This window comes from Anolis carolinensis, unplaced genomic scaffold (genome assembly GCF_035594765.1).
Source record: "Anolis carolinensis isolate JA03-04 unplaced genomic scaffold, rAnoCar3.1.pri scaffold_12, whole genome shotgun sequence".
Classification (NCBI taxonomy): Eukaryota; Metazoa; Chordata; class Lepidosauria; order Squamata; family Dactyloidae; genus Anolis; species Anolis carolinensis.
In genome coordinates, this window is record NW_026943823.1 from 9,879,933 (window position 1) to 9,902,538 (window position 22,606).

The 22,606-nt window shown below is 42.5% G+C and overlaps 1 protein-coding gene across 4 annotated transcripts in view; it reads left to right on the top strand.

Moving 5' to 3' along the window:
- Positions 1–22,606, top strand: part of LOC100566500 (connector enhancer of kinase suppressor of ras 2) — a 296,823-nt gene that overhangs the window by 100,153 nt on the left and 174,064 nt on the right. For all 4 annotated transcript variants that reach the window (XM_062963810.1, XM_016995043.2, XM_016995041.2 and 1 more), the window contains exons 3-5: positions 2,978–3,180; positions 4,041–4,128; positions 13,242–13,283. In XM_062963810.1, coding sequence (XP_062819880.1) covers positions 2,978–3,180; positions 4,041–4,128; positions 13,242–13,283 — 333 coding nt within the window. The remainder of the gene's footprint in view (positions 1–2,977; positions 3,181–4,040; positions 4,129–13,241; positions 13,284–22,606) is intronic.

A 22,606-nucleotide genomic window follows, 5' to 3' on the forward strand; every position in this document is an offset into this window, starting at 1 on the left:
AATGTGTATTGCTTTTATATGATCTTCTAATTGGTGTTATGTGTGGAATCTTTTGTTCTTTCTTGCCTTGAGACAAGGGAAATGGGTAACGCCAACTGGCTTTTAACAGCCTGCACTTTGGGGTCCTTTGCTGATTTGCGCTATTAGTTTTTGACTCCATAAACTTCAATATGTCCCATTGAAGAATTTTCAAATGAAACACGAGTAATTACAAAAGGGGCCATTGGGATCAAATGTGTTCCAACTGCAAAGCACACACCACTGTTTGAATACAATGGCTCTTAAAAGGAGATCTGAGTTAAATGCCCCTCAATGTGCGTAGGTGTGTGTGATGTACACTTTAGTAAGCCTTTCACATATCCCCCTTTCAGAGTGTCAAAATATGCCAGGCACCGGAATCATTTTCCCAAGAAATCATCCTTGAAATTAGGGAGCAAAGCAGACCCGATTTGCATAAACAGTTTGCTCATTATAAGCCATTGCTCTGCTTTGTCAAACCTAATTGGTGGTGGCTGTGGCCATTTCCACTGTGGAGACACTTGAAATTACATTATTCATGTGGTGGTTTTTGAATTTCACAATCAGGAAGGTAGTCTAAATAAGACCAGGCCTACAGTTTCGTACCAAAGTGACTTCATTGTGTGCCTTTAAAATGGAGTGGGCAAAGAGACACCCCTAAACTCCTAACTAGTTCCTCAAAAAATCCAATTTCCAAAAATATTAAAGGTTCAGCATGATTTTCAGGCAATTTTTGTCCCCAACGCATACATTATCTCACCCAAACAACAGCTGAAAATATGCAAAAAACAAAACAAAACTCCATAAGTAACCGAGAACCCTGTACCATTCCAAATACATTAGACTCTCAGTTAACCCATGGCATCCATGGAGGTTGATAGATGCTGGATAGATGTAATTTTTTCTATTTATTTATTGGACTTGTATACCGCTACTCCCAATTTGGCTTGGAGCGGTTTACAGAAATAGATTAAAACAATACAGTTGGCTTTAAATAACAATAAGAACAGAACATAGCCCCAGATTTTTCAGCCATTGAAAGCTTGTCGGAAGAGAAAGGTTTTACAGGCTTTCCGAAAGGCAAGTAGGATAGTTCTAGTTGTTCAAGTGTTGTTGTTATTGTGTTGTTGTTATTATTATTATTACATTTATTATTGGGTTTATTGCTACGTTTATTAGGGTTGTGCAATCTGGGCAAACCTTGACCCGTTTCATGTCCCGGCTTTTGGTGTGGGCCCCGATCCATTTTTGAGAGCCCCCTGAAATTAGGAAGACAGATATCTGTTTTCTCTCTGGGGTGCCAAAAGATCCATTTTCTATTGGCCCATGGAGCGGGGAGAAGCTTCCCAGGCTCCCTTTCCCATTATGGGCATTTGAGGCGCTCAGCTGCAGGCATGCAAGCACTCTAAGGAGGCTTCTTCTTACCTATTTCTCTACTCTAGAGGAGAGGTGCTCAGTTGCAGGCAGGCAGGCAGGCATGCTTTCTGGGCTTGCACGCCACGCACACACTCTCCAAGGCAAGGAGGCAACAGCCAAGTTCTGTTTCTTATTCTAGAGGAGGTGCTCAGCAGGCAGGCGTGTGCTTTAAGGAGGCTTCTCTGACCTGTTTCTGTACTCTAGAGGAGCAGCGCTCAGCTGAAGGCAGGCGTGTGCACTTTCTGGGCCTGCACGCCACACACACATTTTTCCAAAGCAAGGAGGCTGCTCATGAAAAGCAGATGAGGAGCCAGGATCGGCTCCCACTTGCGTTCGTATTGAGCTGATTTTCGTACTGGGAGGGGGCTTCCCATTACGTGCTCCAAGAGGTAACGAAAGTAATGAAAGTATGAATGTAACAAAGGAAAACTGATCCGTGCACAACTCTAATGTTTATTTATATCCCACAAAGGATACTCTAAGCAGCTTACATTAAAATAATATAATTTAAAATATAATTTAAAGTTCACAAATTGTAGCACCTCAGAATAGTTCACCTTGCTATAGACATCCAGTCACACACGGGAGAAAGTCTTTTGTAGTTTTATTGAGCAAAAGCAGATATAAATCAAAGCAGGCAGTAAAAAAAGTCAATAGAAATCCAATAGTTCATAAGCCATAATAATCTACAAGTCCATTAGCCAAAACAGTAAACGATAGATTCCAAAGCACAAAGGCCCAAAGGTTTCAAAGATCTAGTAACAGTAATCTTCTCTTGGCATGAAGCAGAAACATCCACACAGATGAAGCGAGAATTTGCTTTGACAAAAATCTATTTCCAAACACACACTTTTAAAAGCACCCCAGAAATGCATTCCTCTTTCCTGTGGAGGCCTCTCTCTTCCCCGCCAATCTCACACTCCTACGAGGCTGAACTCCCTTCCATAACAACTGGTCCACCCTAGATAATTCAAGGTCCTTGTTATCTTGCACCTGAACCGGGGCTGAAGACACCGGGGCTTGAGCCATCTCTTGCTCATTAATTCCCATGGGAATGTCATTCTGGCTGTTATCTGTGGCCTGCGGGGTCAACAGTTCATTCTGCTCAAGCTGCATTTCTCGAGCCTCTGAATCACCCTGTATTATTCCCATGCCATCCTCCTGAAATTTATCCTGCATCTCATCATCTAGCTCTTGTATCTGAAACCCAGAATCCCCTTCTTCATCCTCACTCTGGCTATGCTGTGGCTGAGTCACAACACAAATATGCACACATTAAAACTTTTTAGCATTTACTGAGACTGTACTAAACATGTTTTCTTTTGCAGTCTCATTCAAAATGGTGAAAGGTAGCAATGGGAATTGAATCTCTGACTATGATCCATGAGAATTTCCATAAGTTCTTCAAATCAGAATTAAACCATAGACTTCAATCTTGGTTTGTTTGTGGGTCTGGGGGGGGGGTTGCATTAATAAACATCACCATCATAGAGGTTGATTCCCAGCTTTTTAAAACCTATCTCAATTTCTTATTTGCTTTCAGAACTATGGCTTGGAGACAGAAAACCTAAGAACTCTTTCCCACAAGCTGAACGCCTCGGCCAAAAACCTTCAGAACTTCATAACGGGTAGACGGAGGAGTGGCCATTACGATGGCAGAGCCTCCCGACGACTGCCAAACGATTTCCTTACCTCTGTGGTTGACCTGATTGGTGCTGCCAAGAACTTGCTTGCCTGGCTGGACAGGTGAGTGCCTCTGAGATTCTCTTTGTGACAAAAGCGAGAGCCATTGGGATAAGCACATTAACAGCAGACATGCTAGATCAGGCAAAGGGACCCTCTAGTCCAGACTTTTGCCGAAAGAAAGCAAGATTTGGGTGCAAGAGCTCATTCCCTCTCTAATTGTTAATGACTTGGATGAGGTTTAGAGGGTTCCAGAGCTTTAGAGTAGAATAAGTTTAGCCCATGCTTCTAAACCAGGCATGGGCAAACCTTGGCCCTCTTGGTGTTTTGTGCCAACTCCCATGAAGTCCAAAACACCCGGAAAGCTAAAGTTTGCCCATACCTGTTCTAAATTGTGCTCTTGGCCTTGAAAAATCAATTTTTTTATCAAAATGTAAGTCAAGTAGAAGTAATTGGAGGTCAGAAATCTGAAAGAATGACAGAAAAGAACTATTTGGCCATCCCATAGGGATAAATGAACCATAACTAGGAGTAAACCAGTCCTCATTCCGCACGAATGGAGAAGACCCACAATTGCCTTTTGCTCTATGCTCACAGCCTCGCATTTTCAAGATTCGAAGCCAAGATCTTTTAATCCAAGTTCTTGTACAGTATTAACGTTACGTTGCAACCCTCAACATTGCCCGTTGAGTGACGCTTGTAGACACCCGCCTCCTCTGTCTGGATTGCTGATAGTTTGGCATATTTCCATTAGCGCTGTTCAAAATTGAACAAATCAGTGTGTGCACAGCCATTAATCACAGCCTGCTTGTAGGAAATATGACTAGTACATATTCATTATGATGTTAGCCTGATTACAGGAATTGTAAATGAGAACACTCGTAACTTTGTTTTAAAAAACCCTGCTCCCCCTTTCCTCATAGGTCTCCATTTGTCAGCGTGACTGAATACTCACTGCTGAAAAATAACATTGTTCAACTGTGCCTGGAACTAACAACCATAGTGCAACAGGTAAGAGCGAGTTAATCCTCCAAGAGCTTGTGAATGACTTCCCTATGATAAGCACCTAAATGCCTCCTCCACTGCAATTTATACTACGGCTTGGGAGTGGGAATGTTACCATTATTTTAAACCCCATTGAAAAACATTAAGCTTCTGTGACATGCTTGGGACTTTGAGGAGGCATTTGAAACAACATTTGCTCATAGAAAACACTAACAGTACAGGGTTGCTATGAGTTTTCCGGCCTGTATGGCCATGTTCCAGAAGCATTCTCTTCTGACGTTTCACCCACATCTATGGCAGGCATCCTCGGAGGTTGTGAGATCTGTTGGAAACTAGGCAAGTGGGGTTTATATATCTGTGGAATAATGTCCAGGGTGGGGAAAAGAACTCTTGTCTGCTTGAGACAAGTGTGAACGTTGCCATTGACCACCTTGATTAGCATTGAATAGCCTTGCAGCTTAAAAGCCTGGCTGCTTCCTGCCTGGGGAAATCCTTTGTTGGGAGGTTTAGCTGGCCCTGATTGTTTCCTGTCTGGAATACCCTGTTTTCTGAGTGTTGTTCTTTATTTACTGGCCTGAGTTTAGAACAACACAAAAAAACAACAACAACAACAGAGGAATTCCAGACAGGAAACCATCAGGGCTACAACTCCCATGAGCCATTGTAGTTGAAGTGGTGTCAAGCTGCATTAGTTCTGCAGTGTAGACGTAGCTACTGGGGGTGTGCAAATGTCAGATCAAACATGCATGAAAGGTAATTTAAGAATTGAAACACTCACCAATCATTTTTGTTAAGGTTTTATAACATTTGTATTAAATTATAATTTATTTCAGTTGATGGGATGAGAAGAGGTGGGACGTAGGATCTTCTTCTCCATGTGCTTTAATATATTGCTGGTTTTGGGTCCCAAATAGCACAGATTCTGACTTGGTAGCTACTAGGGGTGTGCAAATGTCAGATCAAATTTGTTAGATTCGTGTATACGAATCAATAGTAGAAACATTTATTTATTATTTATTTATTTACAGTATTTATATTCCGCCCTTCTCACCCCGAAGGGGACTCAGGGCGGATCACATTACACATATAAGGCAAACAATCAATGCCTTAACATAGAACAAAGACAGAGACAAACGCAGGCTCCAAGCTGGCCTCGAACTCATGACCTCCTGGTCAGAGTTATTTGTTGCAGCTGGTTGCAGCTGGCTGCTCACCAGCCTGCGCCACAGCCCAGGCCTATGCAGGAAAGGTGGAGGAACTTTAAGAATCAAAACACTCAGCAATCATTTTTGTTAAGGTTTTGTAACATTCATATTAACAAATTGTAATTTATTTCAGTTGATGGGATGAGAAGAGGTGGGACATAGGATCTTCTTCTCCATGTGCCATAACATATTGCCGGTTTTGGGTTCTAAATAGCACAGATTCTGACTTGGAAAGACAAAGTCTGAAATATTAATAAGAAAGTACAAATTAGGTTGGTTTGTTTGCAAAGGAGATTTCCCTCAATTACTTATTGTAACTAATACAGTGGTTCTCAACCTGGCGTCCCCAGATGTTTTTGGCCTACAACTCCCAGAAATCCCAGCCAGTTTACCAGCTGTTAAGATTTCTGAGAGTTGAAGGCCAGAAACATCTGGGGACCCCAGGTTGAGAATCACTGAACTAATAGAACGCAATTTCACCTTGCTCTTTCATGAGTAGAAATCTATCCCATGACGTTTTTATGGGAGTTGGGAAATGGCTGTGATCATGTCATCCAAGTGGTCTTTTCTCCCTTCTTGTGGCAGTGAATACCACAAGTGAATGTATAGTCTGTGAAAAGGATACTTCACATTGTTTGCCCAAAATGGACTTTTCTTGATCCCACTCAATGGAGGAGGCAAACATTTTCCCTATCATTCATCATTTTGAAAACCTATCATGTGCCATTGTCCTGCCTTTGTCTTTCCGCTAAATGTAATCCTTTTCTAACTCCAGGCTTTAAGTAAATCGTTTGCTTGTTTAATTGACCATCTGCTGCCTGGATCTTGGCTCAGCCTCAAACTCTTCAGTGCCGTGTTTATGCCATGCACCCAGGTATAAAGCTCAATCTAACCAGGCCTTAATTTAAATTAGGTTGATGGAAAAAGCAAATAGATTATTTTCCCCCTTCCTGGTAACACAATATGAATCCCAATCAATCTTGGGAAGGAAAGCTTTGGAAAACAAAACAGAAAGCCGCAAGAATGCTCTGCCTCAGTTGAGGCTGTTCTCGAAAATTAATTCATTCTGCTCCACAAAACAGAAGATTGATATTATTTTTATTAGTAATATTTGGTCAGATACGCTCTGCAACCGAAGGACTTTATTCTTTGACCTGAAATAATTTGCTTTGATGAGAAGGAAGGTCGAGATGCATGAATTAAAGGGAACAGCAACAAAGTCCGACAGCAAAGCAAGCTGCGGCTGCTTTGTCGTCTCAGTGTTGTGAGAGATAAATGGAAACTGCATGTGACAAAATGGATATTCTACTTGAAACATTTTCAAATAGGTTTTTTCTCTCTCGTGGAATTGCCTTTAGGATTGAGCCAAACAAGCTGATTCAGTGCTTCCTCCCCATTTCGCAGCGGATTTCAAATTTCTCTGGCCATCAAACCCAGAGAAAAAGCCTTCCATGTCTCTTTGTTCCTCAATCGATGAAACAATGTCTCTCTCTTGTAATTTTTTTTTAAAAATTTCTATCAAAACCATGTGTGAGCTTTACAGTTTGGTGGATGGGGTCCCAGAAGAACATACGACCATCTCTCACAATTTCTAGTTGAAACAAGGACACAACATGTGTTTTGTTGGCTCTTGTAACCGCACTTCTGTTTCGTCTTCCTGCCAATTGGTTGCATGTCCATTGCCCATTCTACTTTTTGGTGATGCCATTTCCAAAATGTGTTGCACAGTAGCTTGGATGGCTTACAAAAATGACCCATTACAATGAAATCATGCTATATGTTTCAAAAGATTAAAAAATGATAAATGCCACAGCCTGAGCATGGGTTTCATTGAAAGGGACTGCGAGGAAAGTTTTTTTTTTAAAGGTAACTTGAAATGGTAGTAAAGTAAGTGATTTTAACATGCCGCATTATCAAAGGATGTCTACGCCCTACAACTCTGGAGAAATTATACTGTTTAGCCAGTATTGTACCACCTAACATCTGTCGGGAAGTAGCAGTCAGTAATGAAAGGACCAAGGCACTGGCATCTCCAGCCAACCCCCTGTTCAGATATCAGTACTAATCACGATTAATCTGTTGAGCTTCTGACATCAGAATCTGGTGATCTTAAGGGCTTTTGGGTATATTTCAGACAGATTATATCATTTATAAAAAGCATATTGAATCCATATGTCTTGAAGAGGCACTTTACCTTGCCAAGCAGAGAAGGTGCCAAGCAGATTTCCACTTTCTGGGACAGCTGTTGGAAAATGCCTTCTCAGATTGGGTTGCCCATCTGTTCTTATCTAGCAGCAGGACTCTGAAAAGGGACCATAGTTTTGTTTTGGAGAGATGACCAGGCTCATGTTGAAGATGTCCTAAACCTGTAAAATAAATCTAGAAAAATACAGTCATGCAAGTGGCATATAAAACCAGGAACAAGCCACTACAGTCAACCTTCCACATTCTATTGCAGTTTTTAATCACTCATGGATTTGATTAATATGTCCTGTCCAAGAAGGCTTGTGCATGGATTTGGAGTGGTTGGTTCTCTTCAGCTAATTCAGATGGCCATAACGGCAAGGGTTCAGCCTCCATGTTTTTTTCGACTGCAACAGAACAGTGACTGTTGAAAACTGGCTGCCTTTGGATACAAATGAAGTGTGGGAGGGAGGCAGCCACTAGAAGGAAAAGCGGAAAAGCACAAAGGTGAACAGGGCATCACTACAGGGTCAGCAAATCAAGAGAAAAGAGAAGGCTTTTTAAAGGAAGCCCACGGTAGGAAAGTTCCAGGTCATCGCTCTTCCTTTCCGGGGAAGTAGGGAGACCTCCTTAAAATGCCTTGGAAAGCTCTCTCCTCTAGAATAGAAACAGCTTTAACTAAGCATTAAACCCAGTCTCCTCTACAGACAGAAGGGAAAGGGTCACAGAAAGAGTGACATCTTAACTCTGGTGCTATTAATCCAGGTCATCATTAAGGATATAAGGATAAACAATGCCTAAAACGATGGGAAGGGGAGCCTGGGAAGTCCCCCTATAATGGGCTGGATAGAAAACTAACCTTTCGGCTTCCCTGATCGAAAACAGATTTCTGTCGTCACAAATTTGGGAGGCTCCTAAAAATGAATCGGAACCCCCACTGAAATCCGGGACACCGAAAAGCACCATAGTTTACTGGTATTGAACAAGTCTACTGACCATGGAGTCATTTTGGAGGGTCTAGAGATGACACCTCTCTTGAAATCTCTAGGCTCTCCAACATTAGCTTCCAATGGAAGTTGACCACAAAGTCATACTGATGACTTAGAAATTCCTAAAAAGCTGTTCTCTCGGTATTTTTAATTGCAGTTATTCCATTATCACAAGGCTCCTGAGTACAGCAAATATGGAATGCTAACTGTGCAAAATAATACAATTTCTTTGATAGCCCAAATCATTTATAGCTCTTGAATATTTTCCCCAAATAGCCCTGAGTGCAGATGGCCAGAACATATAGTAACTGTTTTCACTAGTTGCTTTTTAAAGTTGCTGTAATGGTATAAGTGCTGAAAAAAGGAATTATCTTTTAATAAAAAAATTCTCCTGGGTAATAACACAATTGTGTGGGTCACATCGCCGCTTGCCTGTATATTGAAACTGCACTGTTGAGTTATTTGATTTTACAAACTGCCTTTTGGATTCACTTCAATAAAGCTGAATTACAAATGAGAAACTGAAACAGGGGAGAGAAACACAAAAATAGCCAAAACCACAGCTCTGTGTAACTTAATACAGCCTATGAAACAAAAGACCCATGTTGAGGGGCCATTGACTTCTTTTACCCAGAATCAGAAGCCAGAAATATACCTATTAAAGTTTTCTGTTGCATGTTGTTAAACAAAAGCTAAAAACTTTGTTGTTGTGGTGGTGGTGGTGGTGGTTGTCAAAGGCTTTCATGGCTGGGATAGCCGTGAGTTTTCTGGGCTGTATGGCCATGTTCTAGAAGCATTCCTTCCTGACGTTTCACCCACATCTATGGCAGGCATCCTCAGAGGTTGTGAGGTCTGCTGGAAACTAGACAAGTGGGGTTTATATATCTGTGGAATAATGTCCAGGGTAGGAGAAAGAACTCTTGTCTGTTTGAGGCAAGTGTAAATGTTGCAATTGGTCACCTTGATTAGCATTGAATAGTCTTGCAGCTTCAAAGCCTGGCTGTTTCCTGCCTGGGGGAATCCTTTGTTGGGAGGTGTTCAATGCTAATCAAGGTGGCCAATGGCAACATATGCTAATCAAGGTGGCCAATGGCCTCAAAGCTGGTGCACAGGAGGTCTTTTAGGCTCTGATGCCCATAATAATAATAATAATAATAATAATAAAACTTTATTTATAACCCGCCACCATCTCCCCAATGGGGACTCGGGGCGGCTTACATGGGGCCATGCCCAGACACGATACAATATAACAAAATAAAACAATATATCATAACACAATATAATAGTACAAAAATAATCATATACATTACAACGCAAGTCAGAGCAGACAGGGCGGGCCACATGAACATTTAATTAAAAACTCGGGAGAGAGAGGCATATAAATAAAGAGAACAGGGGTATAAGACGGAACAGTCCAAACAGTCCAAAGGATAGAATCCAAGGGGAGTAATCAAGAGGTATATAACATTTACTCCCCGAAGGCACATCGAAAAAGCCACGTTTTTAGATCTTTCTTAAAAGCCAATAAGGTGGGGGCTTGCCTGATCTCAGAGGGCAATGAATTCCACAGTCGGGGGGCCACAGCAGAAAAGGCCCTCTCTCTCGTTCCCACTAGACGGGCCTGGGATAGAGGCAGTGACGAAAGAAGGGCCTCCCCGGATGAGCGGAGGGATCGAATAGGTTTATAATAGGAGATACGGTCACGAAGGTAGGTGGGTCCCAAACCGTTTAGGGCCTTATAAATGATGGTATTCACCTTGAATTGAGACCGGAAGGTGAACGGCAGCCAGTGGAGCTCCTTGAACAGGGGAGTAGATCTCTCCCTGTAGCTCGCCCCTGTAATTAATCTGGCCGCCGAGCGCTGAACCAATTGTAGTTTCCGGGCCGTCTTCAAGGGAAGCCCCACGTAGAGCGCATTACAGTAGTCCAGTCTAGAGGTAACTAAGGCATGCACCACCGTGGTCAAGTCAGACTTCACGAGGTATGGTCGCAGTTGGCGCACAAGTTTGAGTTGTGCGAAGGCCCTCCCGGCCACCGCCGACACCTGAGCCTCAAGCGTCAGCGCTGAGTCCAGAAGGACCCCCAAACTGCGGACCTGTGATTTCAGGGGGAGTGCAACCCCGTCCAGGACAGGTTGCCACCCAATACCCCGATCCGATGCGCGACTGACCAGGAGGGCCTCTGTCTTGTCAGGATTGATCCTCAGCTTGTTCCTCCTCATCCAGTCCGCCACAGCGGCCAGGCACTGGTTCAGCATCCGAGGGGCTTCCTTGGATTCAGATGGAAAGGAGTAGTGGATTTGCGTGTCATCTGCGTAGAGATGGCAACGCCCTCCAAAACTCCGGATGACCTCTCCCAGCGGTTTCATGTAGCTGTTGAATAGCATGGGGGATAGAATAGACCCCTGCGGGACCCCACAGGTCAATGGCCAGGGGTCCGAGCAGGAGTCCCCCAGCTTCACCATCTGGGAACGACCCCCCAGGAAGGACCGGAGCCACTGCAGCACAGTGCCACCAAGCCCCATCCCAGAGAGCCTCCCCAGAAGGATACCAAGGTCGATGGTATCGAAAGCCGCTGAGATGTCCAAGAGAACCAGCAGGGTCACACTCCCCCTGTCCTTAGCTAGCGGGAAGTGAAATCATGGGAGTTGCAATCAAAGCCATCTTGAGGGTGCCACATTGGGGCAACCTGAGGCCAAGCATTTGACTCCATTCAAATCCCTAAGTCTTTCAATCTAGACTGCCTTACCTGGTTGTTATGAGGGCGAAATGAGACTTTAGCTTCTTGTAGAAAAGCAAGACTTTTTTTAAAAAAAAATGTAATCAATAAAGTGTAAATAGATAGGCGGGCTCTGCTGTGTATTCCTATCATGCATCACAAAGGAAAACAAATAAAGCCAGGGAGATATTTTAAGCAAACGCATGATAGATGAAATTGTGCATAAGTGCCATTTACTGTCACTTCGAGGCTCCTATGAAAACAAGAAACAGCGACGTCTCTTTGGGATTGAAATGAAAGCATTAATGCACCTGAACTCTCCCGACCAATTATTATGTTAATGCACACAAACACAAAAGATAATTCTACGTACACTTCGTTTGAAATTGAAAGTTGTTGTTGGCTTTATCTGTTTTGCAGCTTTTCCTAACCAGAAGTAATTTGGAGCGGAAATCTTTTTTCTCTGGAGGTTTTGTTTGACTTTCTCCCACCTACATTTCAACGTAAATCAGAAGTGCTGACAAATAAGCAAACAAGGCAAAACAACACACTAATGGCAGAGATTTCCGTCAATGGCTGAGCCCCAATGTGGCATGTGTGTCTTAGCCAAAAGGGTGGGGGACATGTGGCAAAGGCAAGCATAGAAGCGAATGAGAAGGTTTTGACAAGAATGCCAACTACGTGCATGTCAGGCACAATCCTGACACAAAAATAACACAATCTGGCAATTGTTGCTGGTGACTTCCTTGCATTTCAGTATCATCAGGTGAAAGGGAATGAAACTGTTTCAAGTTGTGCATTGACACATAGACCAAAAACGCCACATTGGGATCTTCTGACAGATCTCCTAATGCTTTTGGTTGATCTCCAAAGTGTTGTCGAAGGCTTTCATGGCCGGAATCACAGGGTTGTTGTGTGTTTTCCGGTCTGTATGACCATGTTCCAGAAGCATTCTCTCCTGACGTTTTGCTCACATCTATGGCAGGCATCCTCAGAAGTTGTGAGAGGTTGGGATTCGGAAGTCCCAAGTGCCTTTGTTCTGATGAATTGCTCCTGGGCTGCAAGGATCAGGCCTTCTGTCTCCTTCTTCAGGGTCCCATTCATGAGCCAGAGCCAGGTCTTCTCCTTATCATATATTATTATTATTATTATTATTATTATTATTATTATTATTATTATTATTATTATTATATGGCAGTGTAGATGGGGCTCCGTTGGCTGCTTCCAAACATTGGAAATCTCTCCCTATGGGAAGCCATGGTGACCAGGCCCACCTGTGACCCTAAGAGGCCACTCAGGGTTTACTACAGAGACCTAAATCAGCCTGGTGCAGTTACTACCTGAGGAACAGAGAAAGCACTGCTTTGTGTTTGAGTTCAGTGAAAGCATCATCTCTACAATCATAACACTAACCATTATGTTTACTAATAATAGACCAGGACAAAATGCAAACCCAGGCAACAACAGGTACCTAGGCTAGTTAATTTTAGCTAAGTCAAAGAAATAGAAGGTGACATGCTACAGATCTACATAGGAACATGGATCCTTGCTGAAATGCAATGGATGCTTTTAAGTGGTGACTCTTTGCACAACTGGCTGCAGCCCAAGTGCTGAAAGACTTGTAACAATATGAAATTAAGTGATCTGCAATCATGCATATTATAGCTATGTTGGCTGCAAGCCAGTAGAAGTAGTTTTCAAAATACCATGTCTCTTTGACAAAGGGGGGGGGGGGGCATTCCTTGTTACAGGAATCTTCTCCCTTGCTCTCCTCAAGGCCTTCCTTTTAGATGCCGTAGTCCTATGAGCTGCAGACAGAAAATCGAAAAGCACCCTTTTACCTTTAATAGTTGTGTAGACTGGGGAAATTTCAACAGGTGTTGCTTGTCATGCATCCAAGCAAGACAATCTGTATCAGCCATGGCCCAAGTGGCATTATTGTTCAAGGAGCTATTAAAATTGCTGAAACAAAGTGGATTTCTAAGGGCATTAAATACCGTTTCTCTCCCGTCTCTCGTTGCAGGATTGCACGGTGTATGAAACAGAAAATAAAATTCTTCACGTGGTAAGTAATAGCATTTGTTTTAGTGCTGTTTTGCCCATGTCTGTCATGCTGGAAGACAGTTGTTTTGTAAATAAAAGCAATAATTCTGTGCATGCCTACCTGAGTGTGGTAGATAATATACTTTCAAGTGCATATGCTTCCCAAGAGACATCAAAGACCACGTAAGATGTTGAACAACTGCTTGAAAAGGAAGCAGGAAAAATTATTATTATTATTATTATTATTATTATTATTATTATTATTATTATTATTATATTGAGAAACTGCAAGTCGCTTCTGGAGTGAGAGAACTGGCCGTCTGCAAGGACGTTGCCTGGGGATGCTTTGATGTTTTTATCATACTTGTGGGAGGCTTCTCTCATGTCCCCACATGGAGAGCTGGAGCTCATAGAAGGAGCTCATCCACACTCTCCCTGGTTTGGATTCGAACCAGCAACCTTCAGGTCAGCAACCCAACCTTCAAGTCAGCAGTCCTGTTGGCACAAGAGTTTAACCAACTGCACCATCGGGGGCTTCTATTATTATTGTCTACAATGACTATCATAACCCAACACAGGGTGCATCCACACAGTAGAATTAAGGCAGTTTGACACCACTTTAACCGCCCTAGGTCAATGTTATGGAATCTTGGGAACTGTAGTTTAGGTGCCTTCCTAAACTACAAATCCCAGGCTTCTGTAAAATTGAGCAATAGTAATTAAAGTGGTGCCAAACTGCATTAATTCTACAATGTTGGTGTCCCCATATCAAAAATCCTTGTCTGCTAGGTTAGCGATTTGCTGCACATTTGGTGCACATAGTAGGGACTGGGAGATAGTTTTTATATACCCTATATACTCGAGTATAAGCCAACCCGAATATAAGCCGAGGCACCTAATTTTACCACAAAAAACTGGGATAACTTATTGACCCGAGTATAAGCCGAGGGTGGGAAATGAAGCAGCTACTGGTAAATTTCAAAATAAAAATAGATACCAATAAAATTACATTAATTGAGACATCAGTACATTAAATAATGGATATATATGGATATAGATATACAGATACATGGATCTGTATGTATATAGCATTTGCAAAGACCTGCAAATATATGAGGGGAAAATCCTTATATAAAATTAATGTATATAGATAGAAAGATACAGATATATAAGTACATAGGGATTGCGAACGCATGCAGGGGGTTAAGGCCTATATATCTGTAGGAGAGTTTAACAAATATTTCAGAGGAAAATGCTTTCATAAGATTGATGGATTTTTTTTCTTCCTGACTTGCAAGGGCATCTTTCCCTTTTCAAAACATTCACTTGGTTAAGAGCGAGGGAGGCTTTTGAAAACACACTGATAAGGGAGGATAAAAGAGGAATATATCATATATTGCAAGCAATGGCCTCCAGCTTCTGTTGCCTGGCCTTGACCTTGACCCCATTATAAGCCGAGGGAGGCTTTTTCAACTCAAAAAAAGGGCTCAAAAACTCGGCTTATCTTTGAGTATATACGGTAAATTTAATTCTAATAGACAGGAATTAATAGTTGAATGCAGTCATCAATCCACATTTGCTTTTTTGCGGATTTTATTATTCGTGGATATGGATAAAATGTTCTCTTGAGAAATGCCTAGATGCTCCAGTGCAGTTCTACAATGTAATGTGTGTACACACTCTTTATTTTCTTCATAGCATCTCTAGCATGAAATGAAGTTTTCTGTGATCATCAACATCTTTTTCCATAATTCACCAACTTTTATTTTGAAATAATCTTTGCACAGTGTTATTGAAGGCTTTGGTGACCGGAATCACTGGGTAGCTATGAATTTTCTGGGCTATATGGCCATGTTCCAGAAGTATTCTCTCCTGGCATTTCGCCCACATCCATGGCAGGCATCCCCAGAGGTTGTGAGGTCTGTTGGAAACTAGTCAAGTGGGGATTATATATCTGTGGAATAATGTCCAGGGTGGGAGAAAGAACTCTTGTCTGCTTGAGACAATGTGAATGTTGCAGTTGGTCACCTTGATTAGCATTGAACAGCCTTACAGCTTCAAAGCCTGGCTGATTCCTGTCTGGGGGAATCCTTTGTTAGGAGGTGTTAGCTGGTTCTGGTTGTTTCCTGTCTGGAAATCCCCTGTTTTCTGCCTGTGAGAATCCTTTGTTTGGGTAACAACTAATACCTCCCAACAAAGGATTCCCCCAGGCAGGAAGCAGCCAAGCTGCGAATCAACAAGGCTATTTAATTCTGATCAAGGTGGCCAATTGCAACATTAATACTTGCCTCAAACAGACAAGAGTTTTGTCTCCCACCCACAGATATATCAATCCCACTTGCCTAGTTTCCAACAGATCTCACAGCCTCTGAGGATGCCTGCCATAGATGTGGGCGAAATGTCAGGAGAGAATGCTTCTGGAACATGGCCATGCAGCCCGGAAAGCTCACAGCAACCCAATCTTTGCAAAGTCTTTACTTAAAAAAAATATGGCGTAGCACTCTTTTCCGAAAGGATATTTATCTCATATGATTAACTGTCCTTTCCCCGTGCATTTCTGCAGCGTTGCCCTATCATTCTATAGCAAATGCCATATTATTAAAACTTAAGATTGCTTATAAATCAGTATTGATTGCTGAGCAGCCTCAAAAGAGCTGCTCTAACCCGGCGTTTGCTATATATAGAATGGTTTCTTTCTTTTATTTTTCCAAAAAAAATGTATTGATGTGTCATGTTAATTATTATAGTCTGGTGTGTCAGTAATTCACAGCGGGATTGTGTTCCTTTATAGATTATACTAACGGTGGGTTTGAGCAATTTGTCATGTCTAGAATTTCATCAGTTCATAACCGCCAGAGTGTAATTTTTTTCTATAAATGGGCCAGTAATTTTTCTTGTTTCTTCTTCATTGGTTAAATCTACACCGGGCATGGGCAAACTTGAGCCCTTCATGTGTTTTGGACTACAACTCCCACAATTCCTAACAGCTTCAGGCCCCTTCCTTTTCCCCCTCCTCTCACATTTTGATCCATGGATCTCATCATGTCTCCTATCAGCCTTCTCTTCTGCAGGCTAAACATGCCCAGCTCTTTAAGCCGCTCCTCATAGGGGTTGTTCTCCAGACCCTTGATCCTTTTAGTTGCACTACTCAGGACAGATTCCAGCTTGTCAACATTTATCTTAAATTGCAGTGCCCAGAATTTAAGTCTAAACTGCCAGATAATCTGGGATAATCAGATAATCTGGGATCAAATCCTGGGATATAAGGCAGTGTAGATCCAGCCTGACATCCCCATTCATCGTGGAGCAATGAGATAAACTTCCCATCATTTGTAGTGAAGTTGATCGATGTTCTTCTATGGTAAATAGAGATTTGAGAAAAAAGGGATATGCAGGAAAGAAAATTCAGGAAATATTATTGGAGGAATCCTAGGTCGATGGGAATCTTTGCACTCCAGGACCTATTCTGCACAAAATTCCTAGGTGATTTTTTAATGCAGAAAACAGGATTTTCTGTGCAGATATAGATATATGTGTGTGTGTTGTCTCTTGCATATATATTCTGTCTCCTTCATAGGAGATCTTGTTTTCTGGGTGAAAAAAAGCAGATGCAAATTTGGAACAGAAGAAATCCCTCACCTTATCATTTCGGACATAGGAAACAGCATTTTATTCACAGCGTTATTATTTTTCTGTGCAAAAAACGTTGTTCCATGCATTGGCAAAACTGTTTTTAATGCAAAAACACCATTCCAATTACATCACAAACAAAAGCCCAGTGTGGTGCTGTGGTTTGACCATTTAGCTATGACTCTAGAGACCAGGGTTCGAATCCCTGCTCAGCCACAAAACCCAGTGGGTGTCAGGATCCTGGCTGCAGAGCACCAATAACCTTACACAGAGGCCAGTCTCTATCTAATATCTTTATTAAAGAAATATATAAAATCAATAAAAACAAGTGAAGAATATAGTTCAGAAGCAGACCTTTCAGATAAGGTCAAATATAGTCCAGAAATGTATTGTCCAATATAAGATATTAGAGTTCAAAGTTTTAATCCACTTGACCGAAACACACACCTTGCCAAGCAATAGTGTGGGGAAACAACAGAGTCTTTAAAGTCCAATGAAGCTTGACAACAAGGCTGGAAAATAACTTGATTCTCGACTAGATCCTTGACTGAAGGCAAGATGAACATGAAGCATGAAACAGAGTCCGTGGTAAAACGTGAGATTAGGCTAGACTTGAAGCTTGATCCGGGAAGCAAGGAACTGGGATTACGAAGTCCACACACGATCTCTCTCCTCAAGCTGATCAATTGACTCCACAAAGAAATCCTCGCGCCAAACACCTATATTGGGTCTCGTTTTCCCGCCAACAGAACTCTTTCCCTAGAGAACGAGAAGCGAAACCCAACTCTGTCCAGATGCATGACTCCTTAGAATTTCCCAAGGGAAGCAGACCTAATCAGCCATTTGTTTGGCAGCGATTCTCAGGCTTCTGCGATTAGCCTCCCTGGCTCCCCTATCTTTAGAATAATTTTCCCTCCTGGAAAACGGGGGGGGGGGGGGGGGAGTTCTGCCCAAGGCCTGTTTGGCTGAATTCTTGTGGGCAAACATCAACATCCTGCAGGTGAAGAGGCTCCGGCTCTTGCTGAACCGGCGAAAATCCCATGTTTTCCTCTTCATCTGCCACAATAGTACTAGGAACAGGACTACAAGGCCCATGAGTCATCACAGTGGGTGGCTTTGTGCAAGTCACACTCTCTCAGCTTCAGAGGAATCTCCGGTGGTGCAGTGGGTTAAATCTTTACGCCGGCAGGACTGATGACTTGAAGGTTGGGTTGCTAAGCTAAATATTGCCGGTTCGAATCCAACCCGGGGAGATAGTGGATGAGCTCCCTCTATCAGCTCCAGCTCCATGCGGTGACATGAGAGAAGGCTCCCACAAGGATAGTAAAAACATCAAAACATCCGGGCCATGTCCCCTGGGCAACATTCTTGCAGATGGACAATTTTTTTCACACCAGAAGTGACTTGCAGTTTCTCAAGTTCCTCCTGACACAAAAAAAGCTTCTGAAAAAGGCAAGGTGAACCCTTTTTCATACCAAGAAAACCCCTGTGATCGGTTCACCTTAAGGTCACCATGAGTTGGAAATGACTTGAAGTCACACCACAGACATTTTATTTCTGTATACCTTTGAAAAAAATTCCTACTGTTTTGAAAATATTCTTGCAAGAGGAAGCAAGTGACTAAACGTTTTCCTTGCTTTTCCTTTGAGAATGAAATTAGTGAAGGATTACCTCCTCGAGGGAGTGAGATGCATGCTCGTTCATAAAGCGCCACAGGGAAACAAGTGTTGAGCTATTTCTGGATGCTAATATCTGGAAGTGTGGAGTTCAAAGGATGAGCTTTGACAGTCTGGAACCTGAGCGCCAGCTCCGAGCCAAGGCTAAACCATGCCAAAGCTTTGGCTCAAGCCAGGATTACCCAGAGCTTCGGAAAATTGACTGTTTGGACTGTGACTTCCAAAATCTCATGGATACCATGGCCAGTGACCATACAGGCATTAGCAACTGGCAGCTCCAAAGCGAAGAGGGCGGTGGATCTGTTCTGTGTTTTACTCCATAATGTTGAGCTTGTGGCATAATTGGCCTGAACAAAGCTTCACAAATCTTGGTCTTCTCACTTAAAGCTCTTCTTTTCCCCAAACACTTTGGTCAGTGATAATGCAGGAATAGCAAAGCATTGGGAGAACAATTTTCCCAATAGCAAAGTAGGTTGTCAGGTAGTGTAAATAGAGCAACAAAGAATGGAAAGACAGAGGACAATGGAAGGACAGAGGAGGTAAATTATGGATTTTTATTTGATCCATGAAAGAATTGGGTTATTCCATGCTACATCAGGGGACAAGCTTCCCCTGGTCACCATTGCTATTTCCCAATCCAGGCATTCAAAAAGGCCAGAAGCAACTCCACAGCAGAGTGAATAGAGCAGTGGTTCCAAACCTTTGGTCCTCCAGATGTTTTGGACCTCAGCTCCCACAGTTCCTAACTGCTTGTAATCTGGTGGGGACTTCTGGGATTGAAGTCCAAAACACCTGGAGGCCCAAAGGTTGGGAACCACTGGATTAGAGGGAGTCAGTGGGATGGAATAAGCTCTTGCCACTCTACTCAGAAAATGGGATGGTTCGTTTTTGGATAAGATTTGAGATACATTTTTCATGTTGACCCATGGATAAATCAACCCAGGGGTTTGGATTTGATTTCTGCACTACCATTTCTATACATACACAGGAGTATTTAGAGAAGGAGTGTCAACCTCATTTTCATCAAGGGCTACATTTACCTTATGGTTGCATTCAAAGGGCCGTTGAATCCATGGATGAAGACTCCATGGCTACAGAAGGCCAACTATTTGACCAGAGAGTGGAGTGGTTAGGCCAAAGCTCTGAGAGCTCCTGCCTTTGCTGTGGAGTTCCCCAGGATGCCATCCTTTCGCCCCTGTTATTTAACATCTATGTCCGACCACTTGCTGGAATAGTGCGGAGCTTTGGCATAGAGTGCTACCAGTATGCAGATGATACCCAGCTACTCTTGTGTCTCAAACCTGGGACAACCATGATTCCTGAGAAGCAGTGATGAGTTGGCTGCGAGCAAGTAGACTAAAAGTGAATCCTGCAAAAACTGAGATACCCTGGCCCGGCCAGCCACCAGAGTTAATCCAGTCACTGCCTGATCTCGATGGGGAAGTTCTGGTTCCGTCTGCTACTGTTAAAAGCCTTGGGGTTGTGTTGGACTCATCGCTGACGATGGAGGCCCAGATCACTGCCATAAGCAAGCAGGCCTTTTTTCATCTTCGCCAGGCAAGGAAATTGGCATCCTACCTTTCGACAGAAGCATTGGCAACGGTAATCCATGCAACAGTCACCACTAGGCTGGATTATTGTAACGCCTTATACGCCGGCCTTCCGAAGACAAAAACCCAGAAGATCTGAATGATCCAAAATGCAGCAGCCAGGCTACTAGCGGGATCATCTATAAGATCCCATATTACACCGATTCTGAAACAACTGCATTGGCTACCAATAGAACATCGGATCTCTTACAAGATACTGATCCTGACATTTAGAGCTCGAAATGGCCAAGGACCATTATATCATAGGGACCGCCTCATTCCTTTTTTCCATCAGTGGTCACCTTGATCCTCCCAGGAAAATCTATACGTACTGGGCCCTAGGAAGGTACACCTGGAAGCTACAAGCCATAGAGCCTTTTCGACCTATGCTCCAATTCTGTGGAACTCATTGCCTCCATATTTTAGAGCAATGTCGGAATTGCGACCTTTTGGAAAAGCACTCAAGACTTGGCTATTTGGTTGTGCATTTAAGTAAATCAAATCTAATTTGCCAAATAGTCACTGTTGAATGTTTTTATGTTGAATATTTTAATATTGTGGAATGATATTTTAAATTGTAAGTCGCTCGGAGCACTCTGGTGGAGAGCGACTAATTAAGAAATAAAGTGAAGTGAATGAAGTGAAGTGAACTATTTATATTTTACCTAGTGCCCAGTGCTCTTTGGTTTTGAATCAGTTTGGGTCCCCAGTTGTTATTGAACGACAACTCCCATCCCTTCTGATTATAATCTGCCATGATGATGGAAATTGCAACCCAACAGCCCTTGTAGCTCTGAGGTTGGGAAAAGGTTAAAGGACATTTTAGAGTCAGACATCATATACACAAGCTTTGCCTCTGAACCCAAACCCCACTCCCCTGACTATACAGAACAAACTACAGCCTTCCAGATGTTGTATCGCAACTGCCATCGGCTTCAGTTGTGATGTCTAGTGATGAGTAGTACTGCAGTTGTAGTCCAGCATCTGGAGAGCCACATAAAGGGATGGGGCGGGGTGGATGCGGAACGTGGGCCTTGTGTTTGACACATGTGATTGTTCTGTATTCAAGGAGCAGATGGTAATGTGCAAGTATGCCCACTCACGTCAGTTTTTATCCTCGTAATAATGCTAATACTAGGATGTAGGTTAGGCTGAGAGGCAGTAACTGGCCTTGAGCCACCTTCTGAGCTTTACTACTAAGTAGGGATGATCGCTCTAGTCCTTGTTTGGCTTCCTAACCATTTTGCTGTATTGCCTCTTGAGCAGCTGAGATGTGCATATAGGTGCAGAATTACCCACAAAGGTAGCTTACAGATGCAGGATTACACCCCCATATCTTTCCCCCTTCTTTGTTTTTATACACACACACACACACACACACACACACACACACACATATATATATATCACTGACACAAGGGTGGACTTGTATCAATAGGTAGAAATTTCAAGGAAGTGTTTCAGGAAAGTCTCAGGGAAGCTGTTTAATAGATGTAAAATGGCTTTATGTCATGGGGGATATTGCGAGAAATATATAATTCTGTAACAGTTTTATGTCTGTTGTGTTAACAACAGATGGGACAAAACAAATAAGCAATTCACCTTTTGTTTCTGTCTGATTGCATTGCAACAGTTTCAATACATAATTATTGTTTAGCCACTGGAATTAATTCATACTTTCTTACGACCTTTTCCAGTTAATCAAAACAGACTTCCTTAGAAATTTGGTCCACCAAGTGCTTTAGAAATCAGAAAGTACATAATGACCCACAAAAAGGAGGATTTCTATCTCTTGAATGCATGGTTGTTTTCAGTGACAGTGGAAGTAGAGCATCACACAATGGATGGATGGATAAGTCTGTCTTCAAATCCACAAAGCCAGAAAGTTAGAATATTCCCCATTTCCCAATGTTGTCAATTTCAGGGAACATACAATCCCTATGTTGAAGAATCTTCATCGACAACTGGTCATTTCCAGAACAAGGAAATGACCAGTTATGTCCCATACAGACCTATGTAGCTTAGGTCCAAATTAATTAAAAGACCTTATCACTCCATATGAACCTACTAAAATACTCTTTACTGTGGAAGTTGACCATAGAATGACACTGGAGAACCTACAGATGCTCAGAAAAGTATTTTTCTAGTAATCTCTATGTCCTCCAGCATGACCCTGTGGTCAGTTTCTGGTGGTCATTGGCCATGGAGTCACACAGCAGTGATTCCCAACCTTTTTATGACCAGGGACCACTCTCCAACATTAGTACAAAAAGGGTTACGAATCAGTTTTTGGTCAACTTCAGATTTGGTTTGGTTATTTGGGGCCCTGATTCAGAAAATTGCATTGGATAGACCACATCAGCTCTAGTTTCTCATACAGAACATATGCCATCCAGTAGTCGCCATCTGCTCACCCACCAAAAAACATTTAATAAGCCTTGGCACTATAA